Source organism: Puma concolor, chromosome A3 (genome assembly GCF_028749965.1).
Source record: "Puma concolor isolate L17-30 chromosome A3, mPumCon1.1.hap2, whole genome shotgun sequence".
Taxonomy (NCBI): Eukaryota; Metazoa; Chordata; class Mammalia; order Carnivora; family Felidae; genus Puma; species Puma concolor.
In genome coordinates, this window is record NC_141669.1 from 50,395,201 (window position 1) to 50,419,039 (window position 23,839).

The 23,839-nt window shown below is 41.2% G+C and overlaps 1 protein-coding gene across 3 annotated transcripts in view; it reads left to right on the forward strand.

The window, feature by feature from the left end:
* Window positions 1-23,839, forward strand: part of SLC4A5 (solute carrier family 4 member 5) — a 110,140-nt gene that overhangs the window by 3,126 nt on the left and 83,175 nt on the right. For 2 of the 3 annotated variants that reach the window (XM_086700811.1, XM_086700813.1), the window contains exons 2-3: window positions 8,349-8,530; window positions 20,948-21,028. In XM_086700811.1, the coding sequence (XP_086556937.1) occupies window positions 8,491-8,530; window positions 20,948-21,028 (121 nt within the window). In that variant the 5' untranslated portion in view covers window positions 8,349-8,490. Of the gene's footprint in view, window positions 1-8,348; window positions 8,531-9,909; window positions 10,100-20,947; window positions 21,029-23,839 lie in introns of all 3 variants that reach the window. The other variant, XM_086700812.1, reaches the window with a different exon arrangement.

Genomic DNA, 23,839 nt, shown 5'->3' on the forward strand with positions numbered 1-23,839 from the left:
ACCTCCGCTCTGTATCAGGGATCCCCCAGAAGCCAGTCAGCAGGGCAGGTTCACCTGGCATGGTGAAAGACAGGGTTTGGAGACCTGGGTCATTTTCCAGATAGGGCTTATTCTTTGTGGTGGGCCATACAGTACAACTCCTTCTAATCCATTTCTATATCTAACAGAACTCTAATCAAAGTAAAAAAAGGACTATTTAATTTTTTAGTGTTTGTTTATTTTTGAGAGAGAGTGAGAGAGAGCACGAGCCAGGGAAGGGCAGAGAGAGATGGGGGACAGAAGATGTGAAGCAGGCTCTGTGCTGACAGCAGAGAGCATGATGTGGGGCTCAAACCCATGAACCATGAGATCATGACCTGAGCCGAAGTCAGATGCTTAACCGACTACTGAGCCACCCGGGTACCCCTAAAAAGGGACTATTTTAAAAAAGTGTTTAAGGGGCGCCTGGGTGGCTCGGTCGGTTAAGCGTCTGACTTTGGCTCAGGTCACGATCTCGCGGTCCATGAGTTCGAGCCCCGCGTCGGGCTCTGGGCTGATGGCTCAGAGCCTGGAGCTTGTTTCCGATTCTGTGTCTCCCTCTCTCTCTGCCCCTCCCCCGTTCATGCTCTGTCTCTCTCTGTCCCAAAAATAAATAAACGTTGAAAAAAAAATTTTTTTTTAAATTAAAAAATGTAAAAAGTGTTTAAAATTATATTTTATTTAAAATTATATTAAAACTATTTAATTTTTTGTGGTAAAGTATATATAACATAAAATTACCATTTTAACCATTTTTGAGTATACACATTTAATAGCTTAAAGTATATTCACATTATTGTAAAATCACCATCACCACCATCTGAATCAAGAACTTTTTCATTTTCCCTAACTGAAACTCTATACCCATTAAACAGTGACTCCCCAATCCCCGTTTCCCCAGCCCCAGATCTACTATTCTGCTCTCTGTCTCTGTGAATTTGGCTGTTCTAGGTACCTCATATAGGTGTAATCATACAGTATTTATCTTTTTGTGTCTGGCTTATTTCACTTAGCAAAATGTTCTCAAGGTTCAGCCATGTTGTAGCATATGTCAGAATTTCCTTCCTTTTATTTTTAAAAAATTTTTTGAAGATTTTATTTTTACATAATTTCAACACCCAACATGAGGCACAAACTTACAACCCTGAGATCAAGAGTCACATGCTCCACCAACTAAGCCAGCCAGGCGCCCCTCCTTCCTTTTAAAGGCTAAATAATATTATATTGTATGGATATGCCACATTTTATTTTTCTATTCATCTATAGATGAACATTTGGGTTGTTTCCACCGTTTGCCTATTGTGAGTAATGAATGTTAGAGTAGAGTACTAGCACCTGTTTGAGTCCCTGCTTTCAACTCTTTATCCAGAAATGGAATTTATTTGTTTTTTAATAGAAAATACATCCCTATGGTGGACAATATAAAAGGTACAAGTGGTTGTACAGTGGCCCCTGAGCACCTGCCTCCCGGTTCTGCTCCCAGGAATCTTCACTGAACCCAGGTTCTTGTGAATTCTTCCCTGGAGAGACTTTTGCAGCCATAGGCATGCCTGCCCCACACAAAAATGGTGGTAAACCATAAGCACCCTTCTAAACCTTGCTTTATCCCCCCCACCTAACAATATTTCTAAAAGATCATTTCATAGCAATGTTTAAAGAGTATTCACTCTATTTTTTTGAGAAAGAGAGAGCGCACATAATGAAGGGAGAGGGGCAGAGGGAGAGAGAGAGAATCTTAAGCAGGCGGCGCACGCAAAGTGGGGCTTGATGCAGGGCTCGACATGGGGCTCAATCTCACAGCTGTGAGATCATGACCTGAGTCAAAATCAAGAGTCTGATGTTGGGGCGCCTGGGTGGTGCAGTCGGTTAAGCATCCGACTTCAGCCAGGTCACGATCTCGCGGTCTGTGAGTTCGAGCCCCGCGTCCGGCTCTGGGCTGATGGCTCAGAGCCTGGAGCCTGTTTCCGATTCTGTGTCTGCCTCTCTCTCTGCCCCTCCCCCGTTCATGCTCTGTCTCTCTCTGTCCCCAAAATAAATAAACGTTGAAAAAAAAATTAAAAAAAATAAAAAATAAAAAATAAAATAAAAAAAAAGAGTCTGATGCTTAATCAACTGAGCCACCCAGGTGCTCCATTAGTATGCACTCTATTTAAAAGCTTCGTGGTTTTCCATGTACAAAACTTTTTTTTTTTTAATCAGTCTCCTATTGATGTATATTTAGGTTGTTTCCAGTGCTTTGCTGCCACAAACAATGCTGTAATAATAACAGCCAGAATTTACTGAGCATTTACTATGTACCAGGCCCTCTTTAAAATCCTTTCCATATATTATATCATTTAATCCCCATGGTAATCCTCTGACATAAATGCAGAAAGGTGGGTAACTGCTCCAAAGTACACATATGTCTTTACCCACTGGTCGACTATATCCGTAAGATAAATTTCTAGACAAAGAGTTGCTGCTACCCAAAGGTATGTACATTTTAAAGTTTTATAAATATTGCCAAAGTGGCTTCAGAGAGCCTGTGCCTAACTGCAGAATCACCAGCCATTGTGTGGAAGAGGGCCCATCTCCTTCCACTATTGCAGTTGTGAAACCTTTTAATATTTGCAGATCCGAAAGGTAAAAAAATGGTATTTCACTGTGACTGCCACACAAGTGGCAGTTTGCTTCTTTTTTAAAAAATAAGGTTGAGCATCCTTTCAAATGTTTAAAGACCACTTGTTTTATAAATGAGGTTTTAAAAACTTGACAAAATGGAGCCACTTGGGTGGTTCAGTCAGTTAAGCACTGGACTTTGGCTCAGGTCATGATCTCACAGTTAATTCATGAGTTTGAGCCCCACATCAGACTCTGTGCTGTCAGTGCAGAGCCTTCTTGGGGTTCTCCCTCTCTTCTCTCTCTCTCTCTCTCTCTCTCTCTCTCTCAAGTAAATAGACTTAAAAAAATCTTGACAAGTGATTCCACAGTTTATCTAGAAGAATCTGTGGGCAAGGTAGCCTGGGTTCCTTAAAATTTCCATTTCCCTCTATATTTTTCTGAATACGTATAATCACAATATTATAATATAATCACAAGATTATATTATATAATCACAATAATTATTATATAATCACAAGAATATATTATAATCACAATATTATATAATATAATCACAAGGTTCAAAATTTAATAGGAGTAAAATGGTATAGAGTAGACAACCCTCCTTACAAGTCTCTTACTAGCTGCCCAGTTCCTATCCCTAAATGCAATCTGGGTTCCATTTCTTGTCTCCTCCTATGGACATAACGTGGGCCATGCTGTTACCCTGAGCTGTTTCGTGTCTGAAATACTAAGTTCCAACATCCACTCCAATCCCACCAGTGTCCTCTTAACTCCACACAGTACCTGACCTACAACCTCACCAAGACTCCTCTTGTGAGGCATCATCTGCCCCTTCCTTTCGCATCCAGGTGAGATTCTCTGCCCCTCTGGAGCTTCACTTTATTGCCCACTGGCCTCTAGTCCCCCCAGCCTGGAAGTCTTTTCTGTTTCACATCACCTAGCTGACAGTTGCTCATCCACAGGATTGCTTGAATTTTAAAATCTTAACAGAGTAACCACGTAACTGATTGCCCAAACCGGAATCCTTTTTGAGAATGAAAGGGGGGCACTGCTAACAATGAAGCCAAGACAAGTGGGCAGATGGTGACTGTCCAAGGCAAATTGGGATGCAAGTTTCAACCCTAGTTTTAAGGACAATTACATTTAATTTCAGGGCAGAGATGAATGTGCTGAGTCCAACAAATGAATACATTGCTGGCTTTGTCCACTGCCCAAGATTCTCCTCCAAATTGAAAACATTTTTAATAGCACATTTCTCCAAATCTATCCTTTGTAATATCAGTTTCAGCCCCTAAACTGAAGTGTATTAGACACAGTTTATTTTCTAACATTCTTCGCATATATCTTGAACCCCCATTTAAAAAAAGGTGCTGACACTTAAATTTCTGTTGGTTCCAGTTTCCCTTTTGGGGTTGGAATGGGGTGGGGTGCTGGACTCTGAGGGAACTACTTAGGCCCCTACAATTGATGTCATCTGTCCTTGTCCCATCTAATCCTAAACCCATCCCCCAGGCCAGTTTAGCCATTTACCGGCTGTGTAAACTCAGACAAATTACTTTATCCTCTTAGAGCTTAAATTTCCAAATTTCCTTATCTGTAAATGAGGGTAACAGTAGTTCATGTTAATTAAGTGCTTAGCACTTGACAGGCACTGTTCCAAATTACTTCATTTGATCCTAAGCCTAAATTCATGAGATACATACTGTTATTCCCATTTTACAGATGAGGAAACCGAATCTCAGGGTTATAACTATCCTGCCCAAAGTCATGTGATCTCCTGCTGTTAACCACTGCCCAACCCTTTCTTTCATAAACAGTAATGATCACATAGGGTTATTGGAGGATTAACTGAGGTAATTTTGTAAAGTTCTCAGCCCAAATCCTGGCACATAGTAAAAGCTTAATAAATTCTAAGCTAATGTTTTAACCATGATTTTTTGGTTGTTTTCATCCAAAATGCCACTGGAATTGTATTTAAAAGATATATAAATTTGGAGCACCTGGGTGGCTCAGTTGGTTAAGGGTCTGACTTCTGATTTTGGCTCAGGTCATAATTTCACAGTTTGGTTCATGAGATTGAGTCTCACATCAGGCTCTGCACTGACAGCATGGAACCTGCTTGGGATACTCTCTCTCTCTCTCTCTCTCTCTCTCTGCCCCTCCCTTGCTTGCATTCACTCCCTCTCTCAAAAGAAATAAATAAACATTTTTTAAAAATGTATATAAATTTATGAATATTTAACATGTTTGCCCTATTCGGTTTTCCAATTCTGAAATGTTACCTTATTTTATGTTTCTTAGCAAAATTTTATCATGCATTCTCCTATAAGACATGCATTTCTAGGCAAGTTTATTTCTAGATGTTTTAGGAGTTTTGTCACTATTGAAAATGAAATCTTTCCATCAGACAGTATGGGTGTGTCCAGATTCTTGTTAATGAATCACCCCCCAGGGGCCCTGAGAGGAGTGGCTTTCCCTCTCATTTTAGGCTGACAACGTGAAGGCCACTTGACCCACATGGTGACACACAGTCCGACAGGGAATGAGGCACAGGCTGAGGAACGGCTTTCCATGGGGGCTTAGGTTGGCTGACAGATCACTGTCCTCTGTCTCCAGAAGTACAGCCTGGGGGAAGGGAGAAGTGGTTTTGCTCTGGGTCTCTCCGGGAGTCTGAGGGATGAATTCCCAGGTACCTGCATTTCCTCTGTGGCCTCAGTGATTCCTAATTGAGTTTGTCAAATGATGGCTCCCACGGCAGCTTTGTCAAGGGCCAAGCTTGCCACCTTGGGAGTGTGGATTGCTTGAGAAAAGGGATTGCTCATTTTTCTATGGTGAATAAGTCATCTGTGGAGTCCCTAACAGTCCTCTTTGGCCAGCCTTCACCCAGAGCCTTCAGAGGGCAGCAGAGAGCAGATGCAGAGGTTCCTGGCCTGCAGAGGGATTTTGGTTCCCAGGGAAGTAACAATGACTGCTCCGTTCCTGCAAATGGCCAGGAATACCACTCCCCACCTCCTCAGAATAGGCATATTGTGAACTTCCTGGGAATGTACTAATTATTACTGGTTGATACTAAGTATGTTCTGTGGGCCAGACACTGACCTAAGATTTTATATATATATATATATATATATATATATATATATATATATATAGATAGATAGATAGATAGATTCAGTCAGTTCTCATAACAACCACTGAGGTAGATACAATTAATATTTCCATTTTTCAGTTGAGGAAATTGAAGGGAAAAAAAGATAGGCAACTTGCTCAACATCCCGTAGTTTGTGGAGCCAGGATTTGAACCAACCATCTATAAGCTATTATGGGTGTCAGGGATGCCTCAGTGAACAAGACAAAGTCCCTGCCATGTTAGAGGATAGACAATAATGAATGAATAAACAAACATATAATGTGGTTTTGGATAGAAATTCCATATGGACCAATAAGGCAGAGTTAAAGAAAGGGGTGTTTTAGATAGGCTGGTCAGGAAGGACCTTCCTGGGTAGATAACATTTGACCAGAAAGCTGAATACACGAGAGAGCTGAAGGTTGGAGAAACAGTAAATGCAAAGGTCCTGAGGTGGGAATGAGCTTAGGATGTTAGAGGAACAGCAGGATGTGCAGTGTGTTTGGTGCAGAGTGAACTGAGATCTGTGCTGTTGCTGGCCAAGGCCACAGCAGTGATGGGAGGTAGATGGAGATGAAGTAGGGAGAGAACCCATCCATTGTATAGCCTGAGCCTGGCTTCCTCAGGCTTCTCAGCTTCCCTGTAAGCGATCTCTCGTTTTTTTTTTTTTTTTTTTTTGCCTTCCTGACTACAGTATTGACATCCCACAGTATGTTCCCTCCTCACCCTGGATACAGTTCAAAAGCAGCTAAAGTGGACAAGAATCTGGGGCAGCCAGTCTTGTACCACCCACCAAAGCTTCACACAAACAATCTGAGAGAAAAAATCTCACATACTGGCATGAGGCTTGCCCAGCTTGTGGAAAGCCTTTTGTGGGTCCCCAAATAACTCCTTACTCCCACCAACACAAGGGTAGGAAGCTCGCTTTTCCTTCATGAGACTTCACCCCCTATGCCAGCACCCTATGTCAAACCTGCCTACACCCTACTATATGTGAAACCCAGGTGGGGTTCAGATGGCATATAGCCAGAAGGTGGAAGGGAATCTTTCCCTCTAAATTAACCACCCCTGTCTGCTGGGTTTCTAAAGGAAAGGGAGACCCAGAGGTCAAAAGCTGCAAATTACTAAGAATCTTTGCCCCTCCTCCCTCCCTCATAAGCATCCTGGTGATTGAGGTGGGCCCATGTGAAGTGTTCTTTTGGCCTGGGTCACAGGCATCCTGGTTTCTAGAACCAGAGGGGGCTGAACAGTCTAATCCAGGATTTCTCAACCTTGGCACTATTAACAGTTTGGGCCAGCTCATTGTTTGCTGTGGAGGTGTCTTGTTACATTGTAGGATGTTAGCAGCATCCCTTGCCTGTACCCACTAGAGGCCAGTAGAGCTCTCATCCCAGTGTTATGTTACAACCAGAAATGTCTCCAGACATTGCCAAATGTTCCCGGGGGTGATGGGACACCTCTGACTAAGAACCCACTGGGTCCAATCTCTTCCCTTTCTCCTAAGCCAATGCATGGGTCTCAGCTGTTACCTCTCCGGTGGTGAGGGAGGACTGAAAACCCTCAAGCATTTGTCTCAATGCTTAATGCCAGCTGGGCAAACCAGTCCTCTTGGCAGAGGCCAGAGGTAAGGAAGAGGAGAGAAATGGGATGGCCAGATCTTCTTTCAACATTTTTCACTCACAAAACTGAACCATGGGGAAGGGCAGGGGTCCAGATGGCTATAGGTACCACTGGACTAGGTACCACTGGACTAGGTTGGTCTCTCTCTCTCTCTCTCTCTCTCTCTCTCTCTCTCTCTCCATTTGGTCTCCTTAGGGTCTCTCTCTCTCTCTCTCTCTCTGTCTCTCTCTGTCTCTCTCTCTCTCTTTCTCTCTCTCTGTCTCTGTCTCTCTCTGTCTCTCTCTCTCTGTCACACACACACACACACACACACACACACACACACACACTTCTACCACTCTGTGTCTTGGCTCTGTTCTCTCTCCCTGAAGACAGGCTTTCTCCAAAGATAAAAGAGAGCTCAGTGCAGGAGAAGAAGGGTAGCAGGTGGGTTGACAAAGACCAAAAGATTGGCAGGACAGGAACAAGAGATTTTGGGTATCAATGAGGTAAGAGTGAAGTCATTCATCATGGGGTCCAGGTCAGAGTGGGGGTAAATGAAGCCATGCACAGCTGGTGGAAGGGGAGAAGAGGAAGATGTGTGGATACTAGAGGTCTTCATCAGGTTGAAAAGCAGAAAGGAAGAGAGGTGGAGATTGGAGCTGTCTGCTAAGAGTCTCAATCTTCCACCCAGCCTCACGAATATTTGTTCTGCTTCAGAGACAGGCTTGTAGAATCACAGGATGATAGAGCTTGAAGGAAATTTAGGGACCCTTTAGTCCAATCAACTCCATGGAGGCTCTTTCATTAGTTCATCAGCATTGGAATTTGAGAATGATACTTGTTTACAATCTTTCCCTCTATGCTTGGCATCAAATGAGAAATAAGATATAGAAGTCACATAGGTACAAATCAAAATAACTTTGTAACAAGTAAAGCTGATTAGAGAATTTGGTTTAGAATGTACAACCACAGTCACACTTCCCAATTTTCCCCCCAGAATTAAACCTGTCTACCCAGCACTGGAAGACTCCCTACCTACACAGTGAGAATCTGCACTGGAGGTTTCCTGTGAAGAGAGGAGGAGAGGAGCACAGCCTGGACTTGCTCTGAAGCAGGCAGTTCTCAGAAGGCTCTGAGTCATGGCACAAACCCATTCATTCTCCCAATCGCCTCCTCTAGGTAAGAGTGAGTAGGAGGCAGAGAGGTAAGTGAAAAGGACCCTTAGCAAGACTTCGGAAAGGACAGAAGCTACTACTTTATAAGGAAGGGTATGGGGCTTAGAGGGAGATGGAGGGGTTCCCCTAACAAGATATCATGTCTTAAGTGCAAACTCGGCTTCGAGAAAACTGGAGCCCAGAGAGGTGAGGTGATTATCTTAAGACTACACAGCTTTGGGGACAGAAGGAGGTTCTTCAGACTTCTCATGCCAAGGCCTTACCGTTTCACGCTTGTAATTGCAGCAGGTCCGCTTCATCCAGCGTCCTCCACGTAATAGTCAGTAACAAGAATCTCCTGCTCTATCATTCAGAAGCCTTCTTGCCCCTTTCTCCATCACCACCACTCCCTCCACCACCTCCATCTACCCCTCATCACCTCCATCTACACCTCTACGACCTCCATGGGCATCTCATCACCTCCATCCTCGCCGCCACCACCTCCATTTATGCCCAACTACCATACTGCCAATTCTACCATTCCACCTACCATTTCTCTCTTTACCATTTCCACCATCATTACTACCATCCCCTTTTTGGTTAGCAGGAAGCCAGCACAGACCACTTGGGTGGAGAAGGCTACCCACATGGCTGTGGTCTTGAGATGTCTTCGGGATCATCTTCGGGATGTCTTCGGGACATCGGGATGTCTTTGAGATCAAATATCTTTTCAGCTTTTGATGTCCCCAGTCCCTCCAAAAATATCATCTTGGAGTGTTTTAAGAAGATTGTGATAGAGATACATAAACATAACTACACGCATTTAAACTCTTTGACCACAAGTATAAACTGCCACTGTTTCTTGTCATGCCCTAATCTGATAGCTACAGATTTAGGCACCTGCAATGTGATAAGATTCATTACTGGCATCTCAGTAGTCCTCAAAGCTCTAATGACCTAAAGGCTGAAGATATTCAAATAAGCTGTAATTTGGTGCCAGCCAGCTGGGGTCCCCCCAGGATGTAATACAAAACCAGTATGTAATACAAACCCAGGCCTCTGCAGCCTCCAGGAAGTGCTGCCACTGATCTGTGCAATGGGTGGCCCTGGGTAGGGGTGGGGGTGGGGTGGGGGTGGCTAGATCACCTGTAAATTCTCTTCCAGCTCTAACATCCCTCTGAGACAGAATCCAAAAAGGACATGTGTATAGAAATCATGTAGGGAGATAAACAAGTATTTAAAAACCAGCGCTGAAACACAACACTGCCTTAAGAGGATCACTAAGTTAAAATCCAAGAAGAAATTTAGAGCAAAGTTGTCCGCCTATGATTATGGCCAGCTCTGTTTAGACTCTGCACGACCCTGGTATGTCAGCTAAGCAGGCATCAGTCCCTTCCCCTGCAGGAGTGTCCCTTCCCCCACCCTGGTCACATGGCTGACCGCCACTGAGCCCCACAAGTCAATCTCCAATGCCCCAAATACTGTTCAGCCTGGAAATCACAGAGCGTCCCTCTTGCCACCTAACAGCAACAGAGCAAGTGACTCTGGTCTTCCTGAGATTTGGATCCTGGTTTCCAGTGCTAAGATCGTGAAGGTAAGTTTGCAGCTTGGAGTTTCAGAGATAGTAGACAAGACTATGCAGATAAGGGAAAATATGCTTTATAATATGAACATAGAGTATTTGAGAGTGAGCTTCACACACACTGAGACAGAGAATACCATGAAAGCTGAATAAATCATCCAAATGAGCATTGTATATTTGCCTTTTCTTTAAAAAATTATACTGTATTAGTCACCCTGGTGCCTTGATTTCACTCCAAATTAACCAAAATGACATGAAGAGTCACTCTCTCTTCACACCATGGTGACTTAGTTCATTGTTGTTCTCATCTGATGGAACTGGGAATCTTTTTCTTCTCGGCAATGCAAATTTCTGTTGCCTTTGCCAAATTTACAAGATTGGCTGAAATTTTTATGAAGTAAGCAAAAAGCCTGAGACCCACTTCTTCCCCAGAAAGCTATGGGAAAATAGATTATATATGTTGATATAACCTCTCAGGATAGAAAGTAAATAATGGCTAGCCTCTTTCATTACACATTTCTGTTGTTTGGTTTAGAAACTGTACCTGGTCTTGTTGCTAGTGGTTAGCTTGGGGATACTTTGCTTGTTTTCCCTTCCTCTTCTGGGGCATTCATGGGTGAGGTCTGCAGGGCCCAGAGGCAATGAATAAGCTACCGGTTGGGAGGGTGGCCTTTCTCTAGCTTCTAAGCTTAGTTTTTAAAGCCCAGCATGACCCTGTGTCATTCTTGTCAATTCAGTTCACAAAATAATCTCAGATGAGCCCTCGGGGAGGTCCTTTTTTTGCAACTCTTTGGACTATCAGAAGAGTTCACTGGATATGGATGTTGGACTGGCCCCTGTTCTTAGATATAATTAGGTCAAATGGTTTAAAAGATGGGATGGTAGGAAAAACTCCCAAAAGACTGACTGGTAAATGTGACACAGTCCTTTTTCTAATTAGTTCCCCCCACCCCGAGATATGGATGTCTAATCTTGAGGATTTATTGCTATATTTTGCCCCTCTTCCCTAAGAAACTATTTTGTTCTGTTTGTTTTCAGTGTCTAGAACAAATACCTGGAACAAAGAGGATTTGTTGAGTTGAATTGACGTGCCTCTGTGGACAGGGTTAGGGGGTTCGGAGAGGTGGCATTGTTAAATGTCAGGTGATTCAATTACCAGAGTTTTGATAGTCAAAATGTATTGCATACCCATGAGGTTGGCTGTATCACCACCTCCTTGCTGCTCTGGATAATAAGGCTGCTTGGGGAGGGACTCTTATTTCTGTTTCCTGGTGTTGCACTCTGGTGCTTAGCCTTGCAGGCTTAGGACATTGATTTTGTCAGTAGGGTGTGCATTCTCAGGGATCCAATATGGGATTCCAGGCTGGTGGCAGGAGCAGTAAAGTGGGAAAGAGGATTTGGTCTGATTCCTCACTATAAAGCCATACTCACCCCAGGCTCTAAAGATGGATGGGAGAATAATGATGAGTGAGTCATGTTACCCAGTGGAGGGGCTGGTGTAGGAAAAACTGCTGCTACAAGTTCTTTCATTTGTGACATGCCAGGGGCTGGTGTGTAACTAACACAATTCCTTTGGCAACATATTGCAGTGGCTGGTTGTACTGGTTAATATTCTAGGGATGTAAATAACTCAAATGGACTGAAGCTAGCTGAAGAGAAAAGAAGGGTTTATTATAAGGCCTTTGGGAGGTCTTGCAGATGGGAATTCAGCTAGACATCTGGAAAGGCCTAGAACTCAGAAGTTGATGGCCTCTTCCAGACTCCCCTATCTCTCATGTCTTGACTTCTTTCTTTCCTCTCCTACCCCCTCTCTCCCTCCATTTTCTCCCTCCCTTTCTCTTTCCCTTCCTTCCGTCCTTCCTTCCTTCCTTCCTTCCTTGGGTTGGGGAATCAAAGAGAAGCGAATTTCAATTATAGCTCCACCATGCCTGGCCCTGTGACACAGGAAAAAAATGACTTAATTCTCTGAATCTCCATTTCTTTATCTGTAAAATGAGGGTGAAAATTATGCACCTCACTGAATTTTAGTCTGGATTAAATGAGATTATGAAAGCATTCAATTAATATGGATTATATAAAATGTGGAGATAGAAATTCTGTTTCAAGGGTTAGGTCACTTTTGGAAATTTTTCTGGTGAGCCATTGCTGCTGCTGATTAGAGTAGTAGTTTATTTAAACACTTTGCATATGGCCAACATGCTGCCTGATTTGTTTCAAATGAATGGTTCTTTTGAAGATGATCAGGGGCAGCCTGGGTTCTTCTCCTACTTCTGCATACTCCTGGAAGGGAGCTTCTCTCAAGTTGTGAGGAGGTAGGAACCAGCACAGAGGAGGTGGGGAAAGAATGGTCTCAACTAGTGCAGAGCTGGGAGACGTGTATCTACTTGAATATGAACTACATTACATCTCCATGCTTCCATAGTTGTGTAAAGTTTTCACCTGCTCACATCCGTATTGTCATTTTGCATTCACTTTTGTTTGGTTTCCAATCTGAGAATCCATAGTACTTCAAATATGAAAGAATATGTTTTTAAACCATGCTGGAAAAGCCTCTTTCATTTATATTAGTCAGGCCTGTTCAAAATCCACTGACTCCGGGAGTTACAATGTTATCAGTACTTCTGATACTGTTTCTCCACTTTTCTTGGATGCTTTCCTCCATGTGGCAAGCAAGATAGTAGCACCCAAGCTTGTCAGCTTCACAACACCAGCTCCAGAGCCAGAGCCAGAGCCAGAGCCAGAGCCAGAACAGTTAGTTTTTGGATGGACCAAGTGGAAATGTCCTGGGAAGAATTATGATTGGCCCAGCGTTGGGCATGGGATCAGCATGCAACCAATCTCTGTGATGGGGGAAAGGGGAGTATTTGATTGGCCAGGCTGGGTCACATGGCCTTTCCTGTTTGTGGTTGGGGAAAGGTGGAATCTTCTCACCTAAAAGATTTGGAGGCAGGTTCTATTTGTTAAAGAGAGAGGATCTGTTACTCATCTTCTCTACTCCTCATGCTATGAGGGTCGAGGAAGATATAAATTCTCAAAAAATCACCAACCAATCGGAGCTACCAGTGCGTCCATGCTAAGCTTACCAGTACACAATACCCGGCTTGGATGCAAAGATGTAATCTTTTTATGTATGTGAGGCTCATGTGAAGCAAACTCCGTGTATGGTGATTCAGTTTAATAGAAACTATAAATGGGAGTTGTCTTTTTAAACAGTGGTTCTCAAAGTGTGGCCCCTGGATCAGCAGCTTCAGCATCAACTTGTTGGAAATGCAAACCTTTAGTCTACACGCCAGATCCACTCAATCAGTAACACTGGGTGGAGCCCAGAAATCTAGGTTTTAACCAGCCTTCCAGGTGACCGATACATGCTTAAGTTTGAGAACTACTGTGAACCACTTTCTTAAAGATTCTTTGTTTTATAGTTCTCCTAAATATTTTAAACATGATTCACTTTGAGCAAACGGACTTAAACATGGATTTTCAGGGGGATACAATTATGGCATGAATGGGGAGTACACATGCCATATTAAATTATTTGCCTTAAAATATTTAAAATAAAAATAATATATACCCATATTTTAAAAATCAAGTAACACATGTAAGAGATTATAATAAAAAGCAAGAAAAACTCCATTCCAGCTTCTTACACACTCCACTGTTCCACTTCCCAAAGATGATCACTTGGAATTCTTTTAGCTTTTTCTGTTGACTACGCCCGCTAATAATTATACATATGGTTTATATATATGTATCTCCTGCAATTTATCAGAGTTGGATAGTAGCCATCCACTGGTGAATATTTAATTATCTTATACCACACCCATCTCTTCTTCATTCTCTCAATGTACATATATCATCATTTTTAGTTAATTAAAAAATCAGTGTTTATACTCCTATGACCATGTACCATAATCACATTTTATTTCCTGCGGTTTTAATTTTTTCCTGGTGTTTCCAGTTGCCTTTCTCGGCATTTTCTGTCTTTGTCGCGGTCTTAAATTGTTCCAGATTCTCAAGGAGTGTATCAAATCTCTGGCATTTCATCTTTTCCTTGAGTGGCTCCTTCTGAAACCTCATTTTTAGCTCTTCTGAGGACTGACTGGGGCTGTGGCACAGCTGTCATTATTCTTCTGGTTGGGCCCCTCTCCTGAATCCCATTGTCTTCCCCTTCTTGGTTCCTGGTGGTAACATACTTAAATAACTTCCCAGAAGTTATGAGACTGAAGTAAAATGATTTCTTTTTTTTTTTTAATTTATTAAACGTTTTATTTATTTTTGAGACAGAGAGAGAGAGAGAGAGAGAGAGAGAGAGAGAGAGCATGAACGGGGGAGGGGCAGAGAGAGAGGGAGACACAGAATCGGAAGCAGGCTCCAGGCTCTGAGCCATCAGCCCAGAGCCCGACGCGGGGCTCGAACTCACGGACCGCGAGATCGTGACCTGAGCTGAAGTCGGACACTTAACCGACTGAGCCACCCAGGCGCCCCAAAGTAAAATGATTTCTTGCTGAAATCATTGCTGAGTCTGAAAATGTCTTCTACACTCTGTCTTGACTGGCTGAGTAGAGAATGCTAGGTTTGGAAACCATTCTCCCTCAGAATTTTGGATGCGTTGCTCCATCATCTTCAGTTATCCAAGTTGCTGATAAGAAATCTTCTGATGGTCTGATTTTTATTCATTTATAGGTGACCTGTTCCTGTTTCTTTCACTCTAGAAGTTTTTAGGATTTCTTTTTTCTTCACATTCATCTAGTGTTCTAAAATTTCATAATAACATATCAAGGTGTGATATTCTTTAGTCATTCTTTCTGCAAGGTTCTCAGTTGGCCCATTTTATTTGAGACTGTTATGTCATAGTGTTGGGGATTTCTCTTATTTCTTTAAAAAAAACCTCATTTAATAGTTTTAAATAAAATATTTCAAACTTGTAAACATAAGACATTCACATATCACTGTCCAGAATTAACAGATGTTCACATTTTATCATATTTGCCTTATATCTCTCTATAGCTATCCAAAATATCAAAGATACAGCTAAAACATCAATATTAAACCTTACCTCTCCCCAGAAGTAACCAGAAGTTAGTGTGTCTCATTCCTCTGCATGATTTTATGCTTTTACTTACAGTGTAGCAATGAACAGTAAAATGTAAAACAATGTTTTCAAGTTTTATATAAATAATGTCATTTTGTTTATATCTCTTTACAACTTCTTTTTAAAAAAAATCCTTATCTTTTTGAGATTTATGAATGTTAATACACAGGATCTAGTTAATTCATTTGATCTCCCCATAGTATTCCATTATGTATCAGTTAGGAAGGTCTTTAGCTAAAAGTAACATAAAATTTGGCTAGCAATTTAAATATACAAAGTAGATTTTTTTTTCATGTAATAGGAAGCCCAGAGATAAGTGGTCTGGAGCTCAGTGACATTATCAGGAAGGAAGATTTGCTCTAGCTTTCTGCTTTGTCCTCAGCCTGAGCTGTTGCTCTCATACCCATCACATCATTGGTGCAAGAGGGCTCCTTCATGTAGAAGTCCCATGTCTGAGGTCTATGCAGGAAAATGGGGGAGGTAATTGGCCAAATGTGCATTCCAGAGGTGTTTGTTACTTTTTATTAGGAAAATAAAAGCTTTTCTGCAAGCTCTACCCAGTGGACTTTCATTTAAATCTCACTCACTTGATAGGATTACATGACTACTCCTAAGATCAGTTACTGGTCAAAGGCCATATGATCACCATGAGTAATTTAGATAGATCACAATTCATGCCTGGAGTTGGGGAAGGTGTCTACAGCAATGAAGAGCCCTGTGTCTCTACCTGAAAAAAAAATAGGCAAGACAAGGAGAGGATGGATGTTAGAAAGTGTAGCAGACACTGTTACACAACCACTCAGTGCCCATTCTCTCTGTTCTCCTTACTAACAGAACCCAATCTTATATGCCCAGTAAATACTGTCCCAGAGTCTTTTGTCCTATGACCCAGGTGTGGTTTTGAGAAACAGAAAAGTATAGTATTTAAACAGGAAGTGGTTCAACTGTTCCCCATATCAAGAAGCCCAAGTGTGGGCTGTCCAGTGCTATAGAATGGCTCGGCAAAGACATTAAGGATTCAAGATCCTTCTTCTCCTTGTATCCATAATTAGCATGTGGCCTTCATTCTCATGATGACAAGATGGCTACTGCACTTCCAGGCATCATGTCTATGCTCCAGAAATAGAGGGAAATGGTTTGCCAGATAAAATAGTTTGCCCAAATATTACTTGGGACATACTTATACTAAAAATTATTGACTGTGTATACAAAATTCATATTTAACTGGGAAAAACTCTATTTGTTAAATCTCACAACCCTCTCCAGGAAGGAAGAAGAAGGAAAAATGAAGGGGCTTTCTTCTGCAGAGGCTTCATCCAGGAAGGGAATCTTCCTAGGTTCTTTCTCCTAAATCTCTTTAGATAGAGATTGCTGAGGGACATCTGGGGGAAGTGATTGTTTTTAGTCAGCTGCACTGCTGCCCTGAATAAAATCAGAGAAGAACGGGGGATGGACATCAGGCAAAAGGTTAGCAATATCCTCTATGTCTTACAACCTCTCTTTACCCTGAAATCTCCTCATCTCTTCAAATAGTTACTTCCAATGTAGGTATTAAAAATATTTAACAACTCATATGGTATTGACACTGACCAATCAGAATGGATACATGACTACTAAGAATGAACACCAGCCACCAACAGCAAGCAGTATAATACTGCACATTGGTGGAATACCTATCATAGTTTTTGCTTAAATTAATATTCATTTTTAGGGGCGCCTGGGTGGCGCAGTCGGTTAAGCGTCCGACTTCAGCCAGGTCACGATCTCGCGGTCCGTGAGTTCGAGCCCCGCGTCAGGCTCTGGGCTGATGGCTCAGAGCCTGGAGCCTGTTTCCGATTCTGTGTCTCCCTCTCTCTCTGCCCCTCCCCCGTTCATGCTCTGTCTCTCTCTGTCCCAAAAATAAATAAACGTTGAAAAAAAATATTCATTTTTATTATGACTGTATAAATATTATAAATATTCTGACATTTGAGTTACATAGTGTTTAGTGATTATTTTTCCTTTCATAACTCTTTATTCATTTTTTAAATGTTTATTTATTTTGAGAAAGAGAGGGAGGGAGGGGCAGAGAGAGAGAGGGAGAGAGAGAATCTCAGGTAGGCTCCACACTATCAATGTGTAGCCCAAGGCAGGGCTTGAACTCGTGAATGGTTCATGAGATCATGACCTGAGCCAAAATCAAGTCAGATGCTTAAGTGACTGAGCCACCCAGTCACCCCATTGACTTTTTTTCTTTTTTTTAAAAGTTTTATTTGCTTATTTTGAGAGAGGTGGGGGGCGGAGGGGGAGGGGGTGTGCACATGCATGCAGGGGAGGGGTAGAGAGAGCAGAGTGAGAATCCTAAGCAGTATTCCAGCTGTCAGTGTGGAGCCTGAGGCAGGCTTGAGTTTACAAACCATGAGATCATGACCTGAGCCGAAATCCAGAGTCCAGTGCTTAACTTACTGAGCCACCCAATTGCCCCTTGACTTTTTATTCTTGATAGAATCTCGGTACCCTCTCAAAACAGTGAAACACACCCAGATGATTGTTCCAGGCTTTTCTTGCACAGCCTGTGCAGAGCCTGGTCTAAGATGAACCCATTGCTCTCTGGACTGCTACACAGCTTCGTCCTGGGGCCTCCTGTGCCCATCTTTTGTGGTGGATCCCATTTTCTATATGCCATACTCCTTTCCTAGGTGCTCCTCCATCTTGCTGGAGTTCTTCCTTCAGTTGCTTCCTGAAAAGAAGTGCATAAGCAGCAAAATTTTAAGACATTTCTTGTCTAAACATGCCCCTTTTCTGCCTTCACATTGGATATTTTGGTTAGGACTGGAATACTACTAACAACTTTTTTCTCACTTTTGGAGGCATAACTCCATTGTCTAATAGCTTCCACCATGTCTGATGCCAGTTCTCATGTCGAATTCTTTGTAGGTGGCTTATTTTCTTCTTCCAGAAGGTTTTCAAGGTCTTCTTTTTATATGTGATATTCTTACACTTCACAGTGATGTGACTTGGAGTCGATTTTGTTTTAAATTCCTTTTTCTGGGCTCTCAGCAATTTCTTTCAGCCAGGAAATTCAAATCCCATGTCATTTCCTTGATAATTTCCCCTCTATTATTTTTTCTTACCTCTCTTTTGAGAACTTGATATTAGATACCTGGACTGATCCTCTGATTTCCTTGTCTTTTTCCTATTACTTAAAAAATTATTTGTATTTGTGTTCTATTATCTCACATATTTCTTTCACCTTTATGTTCCAACTCTTTCACTGAAAATTTTCTTCTAGCGTATCTTTAATTTTGAAGAGTTCTTTCTTATTCATTAAAAGTTCCAGGTTTATAGCATTCTACTTTTCTTTTTGTCATGGACACAGTGTCTTTTCTAGTCTACTTGAAGATGTGAACTGTATGCTTTTTAAATACTTCTTTGGCTGTCTACTTTGCTCCTGTTTCCTTGGACTTCCTCTTTTTCTGTTTGTTTTGGTCTCTGTCATTCTGGTGATTCTTGGTTGGCCATCATTCTGGAGTGGAGCTACCAAGCAGCTGTTTGACAAGCTGGAATTATTGAATGATAAACCCAAGATGGTGAGCCCTCACCATTTGTTAGAGATCCCCAAAATGTCAGGATCTGTAAGTCCTCCAGTCTCCCACCTGGCGGGTGTAAGTTTCATTAGTGTTCTAGGAGCCAACTAGGCAGAGGACTGAGTGGCTAACTGCCTTTGCTTAAATCGTGTCCCCATGCCTCAATGCCTTTAGTTATCCAAAGGCCTTCAGGTTTAACCCCTCCATATTCTGGAATGGGGTAGGGGGTGGTGAGGGGGAGACATCTAGGAAACTCCTAGGAGAGAGAGATCTGAGTGTTTAATTGACTCCTTATGAAGATTTACAACCAACTCTCCTGCTTTTAGTCCTACCTTGTATCCTGGTCTTCAGATGTTTATACTGCCTCTGATTTCCTTTTTTTCTACTTTTGAGAACCGTTTTGTATCAGTTAGAGACTATCTAATCCTTGAAGATTCAGATAAAACATTTTTTAAAAACTATCTGATCCTGGTATTTATTTTTCTTTTCACTATAGAGAAAATTTCAGACATAACAAAAATAGAAAAAAATGATGATCCTTTTGTACCTATAATCCAGCTTCAATAATTATTCATGGGATATGGGAAAGGCTGTCTGTAATGCCTTTCCCATAAACATTTCGGTTAATGGTTATTGGTTAATCAAGGTTTTCTAATTATTTTAAAGTCAATTTTGATCATTTCTATTATTTTTCTAGTAAAATATCCATTTATCAGCCTTGTGGCTAAGAGATTATTTTTTTAAGTTTATTTATTTTGAGAAAGAGAGAGGGAGCACACACATGAGCAGGGGAGGGGCAGAGAGTGAGAGAGAAAATCTCAAAAAGGCTCCTTGCTGTCAGCACAGAGCCCCATATGGGGCTTGAACTCATGAACTTTGAGTTCATGACTTGAGCCAAAATCAAGAGTTGGTCACTTAACCAACTGAGCCGCCTAGGAATCCCATGGCTAAGAGATTTAATTCCAGAAAAAGATTGTCTGGGTTTGAATATCTGTTCCTCCGTTTCGGCAGTCAATTAAGCTCTCTGTGCCTCAGTTTTCTCATCTGTAAAATGGGAATAATAATGTTACTTATCTCCGGGGTGCCTGGGTGGCTCAGTTGTTCAAGCGTCTTGATTTCAAGTGACTCTTGATTTCAGCTCAGGTCATGATCTCATGGTTTGTGAGATCTAGCCCCACGTTGGGCTCTGCACTGACAGTGCCCAGCCTGCTTGGGATTCTCTCTCTCTCTCAAAATAAATAAATAAACTTTAAAAAATAATGTTACTTACAAGATTGTTGAGAAGACTCAATGAAGTCATGCATGCAGTCATAAATGCAAAGCATTTAAAACAGTTCCTGACACACTGAAATGTTAATTATTATTATTATCAAAGTTAAAATGTATTGGCATAAAGTTTTTCGTGACATTCACTTTTAATTTTTAAATTCTGCACTATATTTTTAGTTATATCTCTTTTTCATTCCTAATATTGTTTACTTACGAATTTATCTTCATGATTAGTTTTATATAATTTGCCTATTTTAATAGTCTTTTGAAATAATTGCCTTTGGACTTATTAGCCATCTCTAATCTTGTTTTCTATTTCATTATTTTTTTGGTTTTATATTTATATTTTTCTACTTTCTTTGGGTTTTCTCTTTATTTTCCCCTAGGTTCTTTAGTTGAATGCTTATCATATTTCTTTTCCTTGTTTTTTCCTCCCTGCCTCCATCACTCCTTCTTCTTTCTCTTCTCTTCTTCCTTCTTTGTTTCCTCTAAGTATGTTGCACCCTGTAAGTTTTAATATTTAGTAGTTGTAATTGTGAGTTCTAAATATCTAATAATTTCCATTGTGGTTTCCTATTAAACCCATGATTATAAATTACTTTTAGTTTCCAAGCTTAGATGTGTATATATATGTATGTGTGTGTGTGTGTGTGTGTGTGTGTGTGTGTGTATGTATATGTATATGTATATATTCTTACTGTAGAAGTATGATACAGATTCTTTGAAATTTACTAAGGCTTTCCCTGTGACCTAGCATATGTGCTCTCTTTAAATGTTCCATTTGTACTTGAAAAAGAGGTGTGTTCTCTATTTGTTAGAGATAGATATTTGAGCTTTTTCAATTTGTTTATGAATGGACTTGACCATTTCTCCTTGAAATCCTACCTTTTTGTGTCATACATTTTGAGGCTGTGTTCATCTTTTACTTTATAGTTATGAAGGTGGAAGAAGAGAAGGCTGGGGTAGGGAAGCTGGACCCTACTAACTACAGGAGGAGATGTCAGGATCAGGAAGGTAAGGTTACCTTGAGAACTTGATGCAAATCCTAGGAGGTCTGACAATTTCTTTATCCTTATAACACCCCTCCAGCAGGGGAATCTAGAGAGTTGGTTCCTTTCCCTTACCCACCCACGGTGTCTTCTCTGGATCTAATGGGACCAACCTTCACTGTGTCTTAAAGGGACCATATGGTCAGACTGAACACTGGAGACTGGCACTTTGTTTCTATGGATTAGGGCACAGCACCCCTGACACAAAATTAAACTTACCTAATTTTACAAGATGTACAAACCATACAAGATGCCAGTATTTCATAGATTCTAAAAATGGCAGCTCAGTTAAAACCAGTGTAAGAGGATGTTGAGTGGGGATATCTGTTGTTCTAAAATGCTGACTCAAAGACCCTTACTTCCTACACTCTACAGAAAAGCAACCACAGGGCTTATGAAGAGGCAACCAGACAGGCTACTGCCCCACCACTGTTCCGGCCCCACTTGGAGGGAAACGCTAATCTCACTGTCTAGCTGGATGCTTTGTTGAGCTTCAGAATGTGTAGAGCGATTCTGGGGCTGTAGATAGAGAAGAATGCAGCTGAAGAGTTCCTAGGAGAACTTGGCATTGTCCTGAGCCAAACTGCAAGGTGTTCACAGTCAGCGGAGAGGTTCTCCATTGTGAAGGAGGGAGCTTGGGGGAGGGCTAACTATTCTCCACAGTTCACCAGCTACACAGCTACACTCTGACGATTATGATAAGAGCCAGGAAGAAATGGGACAAGTTAGATCCAGGACAGAAAGTAAAATATCTTCCTGACAGCCATCTCCCCTGATTTCTTTAATAAGTATATTCTTCATGTGTATAGCCCTAACCATTTTCATAATCATTTTCCCATGTCATCCCATTCTATCTTCTCAAAAACCTTGCCCAGACACTAGAGAAAGGATTTTATTCCCACATTACAGGTGAGGATAATGAGTCCTAGAGAGGCAGATATCTATGGTCATAGAGCAAGTATAGAACAAGCCAGGGAGCACCCAGGGAAGCTGACTCTTGGGCAGAGGCCTTTCTGGTATACCAGCCGTTCCTGGTCTCAAGGGTGGAGAATAGGAACTCATCTGCTAAGCCCTTAGAGTAAAACTACTTACCTCTAAATTTTGGTGTCTATGGCTTACTCAAATTACAGATTGCTTAAGAAATGTAGAATAGAGCAAGAGAAATCACACCATGCTAGAGGGAGAAGAGAGAAGAAAGGAGGAGCACCATTCATTCTGATACTGATCCACTAGAAAGCAAGGCTATACTTCATAAAAATCTCCACCTCACATTCCTGGGTACAGCCAAGAAAGACTGGAGGTTCAGAAGAGTGAGCAGTGAAGTGAGCTGGGGCAGGAGTCGGGCTCTAAATAGATTTAGACACTGAAATCCAGTTAACCTCATTTTCCTGTGCCTAGGAATGACTCATAGAGTCTTTTCACCAGGGTAGACACTCAACATATCTCTAAAAGGCTTAGATATACTTCTCCAAGATTCAGCTTGATGTGGTTTCTATGTGATAGCTGCAGCCATTGAATACCCAGACCTTTGTATCTGCATTTCAGGAGTTTGAGCCAAGAGACAGGCCTCCCTTCCAAGGAAAATAAAATCAAGTTAATGCAAATCTTGATGTAAGAACACAAATTCTAATTTCCTATTCTGCAGTAGCTTTCAACTCTCAGTTGCCATCCTTGGGCTTCAAAAATATAGTAGTCCCCTTACCTGTTATTTCACTTTCTTCAGTTTCAGTTATCAGTAGTCAAGCATGGTCTGGAAGCAGATGATTCTCTTTCTGACACATCATCAGGTCAATAGTAGCTATATCACAATGTCTATGTCATTCATGTTACTTCATCTCATCATGTAAGCATTTTATCACCTCACATCATCACAAGAAGAAAGGTGAATATGTACAATAAGATATCTTGAGAGAGAGAGAGAGAGAGAGAGAGAGAGAGAGAGACCATATTCACAACACTTTAATTATAAAATTTTGTTACAATTATTCTATTCTATAATTTATTTGTTAATTTCTTACTGTGTCTAATTTATAAATTAAACTTTATCATAGGTATGTATGTGTAGGAAAAAACATGGTATATATATAGAGTTCAGTGCTATCTGCAGTTTCAGGCATCCACTGGGGATCTTAGAACATATCCCCTGTGGATAAGGTGGAACCACTGTAATTATAATAGTTTTTTTTTTTTTTTTTTTTTTTTGGCCAGCCTGCTCTTTGGAAAATTGTCACCAGGGAATTCCAGACTCAAACTTGTCCTAAACCAGTGGTTCTCGAACATTTTTGCTACAGTTCACATAGGAAGAGAAAAAGATCTTCCCACTCATTTACCCCACCCATTCTCATTTCTCTTCAAAAAGAAGAAAAAAGAGAACAAAGTGTAAAGGCCCAAAAGAGAAAAGTAGCTTTAGAACTCAGGGAGGGGAGAGATGAATAAGTGAAGTACAGGGAATTTTTAGGATGGTGAAACTATGCTGTATGATACTGTAATGGTAGATGCCCATCATTATGCATTTGTCAAAACTCATAAAACTATATAACACTAAGAGTGAACCTTATTGTAAACTATAGACTATAGTTAATCATAGTGTATCAATATTGGTTTATTAATTGTAACAAATGTACCACACTAATGCAAATTGTTCATAATAGGGGAATCTATTCATAGCAATAAATGCCTACATTAAGAAAAAAGAAAGAGCCCAAGTAAACAACCTAACTTTATACCTTAAGGAACTAGAAAAAGAAAAACAAACTAAGCCCAAAGTTAGTGGAGG